The 2777-nt window shown below is 55.1% G+C and overlaps 1 protein-coding gene across 1 annotated transcript in view; it reads left to right on the forward strand.

Moving 5' to 3' along the window:
* Positions 1-782: 782 nt before the first annotated feature.
* Positions 783-2777, forward strand: part of SLC38A10 (solute carrier family 38, member 10) — a gene marked incomplete at both ends in the record, with an annotated part of 20977 nt that continues 18982 nt past the window's right edge. The window contains one exon of the mRNA XM_010073867.1: positions 783-1020. Coding sequence (XP_010072169.1) covers positions 783-1020 — 238 coding nt within the window. The remainder of the gene's footprint in view (positions 1021-2777) is intronic.

The following is a 2777-nucleotide window of genomic DNA, read 5'->3' on the forward strand; positions in this document are numbered from 1 at the left end:
AGGCCACACCTGCACATTTGCCCCTGGTCCCGATTCGGAGGGTGGCTCAGTGTTGTGAGAGGTGGTTGGGAAGGGATGGTCAGCGAAGAAAGCACTGAGACAGAAACTGGACATCTCTTGTACTGAACTACGTGTTTGTCGTTGTTGTAGGGTCTCCCAGTAATCATTTCTGCCTTTCTTGTGAATAGAAGGGAAAAAAGTTAGAGAATTTGTCTGTAGGGTAAAGGTAGGTCAGCTCGGAGGCGTTTGCAAAGCCGGTGCTGAGCCCCTGTGCTGAGCTGTGGCCCCGCTGCCCCTCTCCAGGAGCTGTCCCCTTGGCAGCATCGGGTTTAAATGCAGCAGAAGGGCTGTGGTTCACAGCTGGCACCGCTTGTACCTGCTTAAAGTCCCCTGCTTAAAGAGTGTCCGGCCTTTAACGTGCCCCGCTGGCAATGCGTGAGCCAGCAAGGCAGGACAGCGCTGGCAGCGAGCGTGGTGGTTAGTTTATGCTCTCAGATAGTTCTCATTAAATAAGTTTGTAGCAGAGGTCACACCTGGAGGGCAGGAGTGGTCTCTGTTTGCTGTTTGTGAACCTGCTGAGAGCCCTGGGGAGCCCCGGTGGCATGAAAGGGGGGAACTGTGGAAGTTCTGCTCCACAGACAGCTCCCGGTTCACTCGCTGGCGCAAGCTGTGGGAAGCAGGTAGCTGCTCTGCATCGTCCTTGGGCTGCAGAGAGAGGAAAATTAAGTGCGTACATCATGTTTCTCCCAGCGGCTCTCAAGTCGTGGGAACTCCTTTAACAGGGAAAAGTGTGGCTGGGGATCCGGGGGAAGCCTGGAGGTGGTGAGGGCCGGCAGGGAGGCTGTGCGGAGCGACTGCCATTCCATCTCGCGCTTGTCTCTTCCCCTCTCCTCCTGTTCCAGTGCGGCATTGTCCTGGGAGCTCTGCTGCTGATTTTCTGTTCTTGGATGACTCATCAATCCTGCATGTTCCTGGTGAAATCGGCCAATCTCAGCAAGCGCAGGACCTACCCCGGCCTCGGTGAGAATTTTCAGCTCTAGGGCTTGTGTGTTTTTGGTTTTTTTTTTGTTTTTTTTTAACTGCGGTTTTATTTTGACCTCCTAATTTACAACTTTCATACCGATCTTGTTGGAATAGCAAATGGTTTCTTGCTGTAGTTTTCAATTTGTGTTGTTTCCCTCTGTCAGTCTCTCCTCCCTGCCCCGTGTCCCCGGGGGAATGTGAGGGTTTAATTCTGCTCTTGACAGCAAAGTTAATAGGCGCAGAATTGTTTTGACTCTGCAGGGCAGGGGAGGAGATGCAGCGCTGACTGATCAAAACCCAAGTTTTCGGGAGCTGGCGTAGTGGGTGTCTGGTGTAAATTATTGGTCTCGGCATGAAAGCCGCGAGCTTCCCCACCCAGTGTGCTGCCGGGGACATCGGGTTCTGCCAGCGGAGAGCCTGGCATGGAGCTGGGGCTGCCTGGATCCGAGCTGCCTGCGCGTTTATGGCAGAGCAGAGAGGAAGCAGTGCGCAAGGTTCCAAGCAGCCAAGAAAATAAAAACATCTGCAGGATTCATGTGTGGGGTTTTGGCAGAGCCTGCCAGCCCTTTGCCTCGGAGCTCGTCGCCTCTGCGCTGGCGCCAGGGTTGGCCTCTGCTTGTGACCTCTCTTCTGATTCTGAGCGACTTGGGGGGTGGGAGGAGGTGGTCAGGTTCCAGTCCTCTCCACTGGCATGTGAAATGACAGGAAAAGTCCTCTTTTACTTGGTTTCCCTTTTTTCTCTGGGGGAGGAGAGAGAGCTGGCTGGCATTGCCCGTGGTAAAAGAGCTAAAGAAGCGTGCGGCTCGCTCGCTGACCGGGGTGTTGACAGACGGCTTTCCTCCATCCTCAGAGTGCCCGAGGTGCTGCTACTGGGCCGCTTGTCTTGGCTCCTGCCAAGCTGTATCTGCTAGAAACTGAAAAGATCAAGAAATTCTGTGGTCTCGGAGGCTGTGCCTGTGATGCTGGAGGGAAGGGGGAGCACCCAGGTAGCATCTGCCTCATCCCCAGCATTCCCAGCCCAGCTGCCTGCGTTGCCTCTCCCTCTCCCCTCACAACAGGTCTTTGTGTGCCGCTTCCCCGAGGTACAGAGAGTCCCCTCCACCCTGGAGCGGCTCCCAGGAAGGAGGGATCCTCTGCGCTCGCTGGAGCCAAGGGGCTCGAGTACACAGAGGGTCAGTAACGCTTCCAAACGTCCTGGCACGCAAACGCTGGCACGGAAAAAAATGTCTTTGCCCTGGGAGAGGTGCCACCGGGAGGGACAGCCCGGAGAGGAAAGGCGAGTGCTCCTACGACGCATCCTAATGCATCAAGGTTGAGCAGCTCCACACAGACAGCCTTTGTCACCGTGGGCTTGTGCCCTGGTACATCTGCGAGAGATCCTGGCAGCCCCGGCAGCTGATTCTGTGGGAGGCTTTGGCAGTGCTGAAAGATGTAAGAAAGTTTTGTAAATTAACTTCAGACAGCCAGTCCCTTCCGGAAGAACATTGAGAGCGATCGTTACAGCTCCGAAAGAGCCAGGAACAGGCTGATGTCTAGCCCAGACGTCTTCACTCCGCAGCGCTCTGTGCCTGAAGGGGTTGGGTATTAAAAATATTTTGTTTGTCACTGCTGTTCCCCTGCATTGTGTGGAAGGGAAGATCCTTAGGCAGATGCGTGGACAAGAAGAGAAGTGGGATGCAGATCGCAGACAGGCTTTAACCAGGAGATGAGTTGACGCCTCCCGTTACAGCCGCTGCAGGCAGCTGGGGCTGTGC

Source organism: Pterocles gutturalis, unplaced genomic scaffold (assembly GCF_000699245.1).
Source record: "Pterocles gutturalis isolate BGI_N339 unplaced genomic scaffold, ASM69924v1 scaffold36647, whole genome shotgun sequence".
In the NCBI taxonomy this organism is placed as follows: Eukaryota; Metazoa; Chordata; class Aves; order Pterocliformes; family Pteroclidae; genus Pterocles; species Pterocles gutturalis.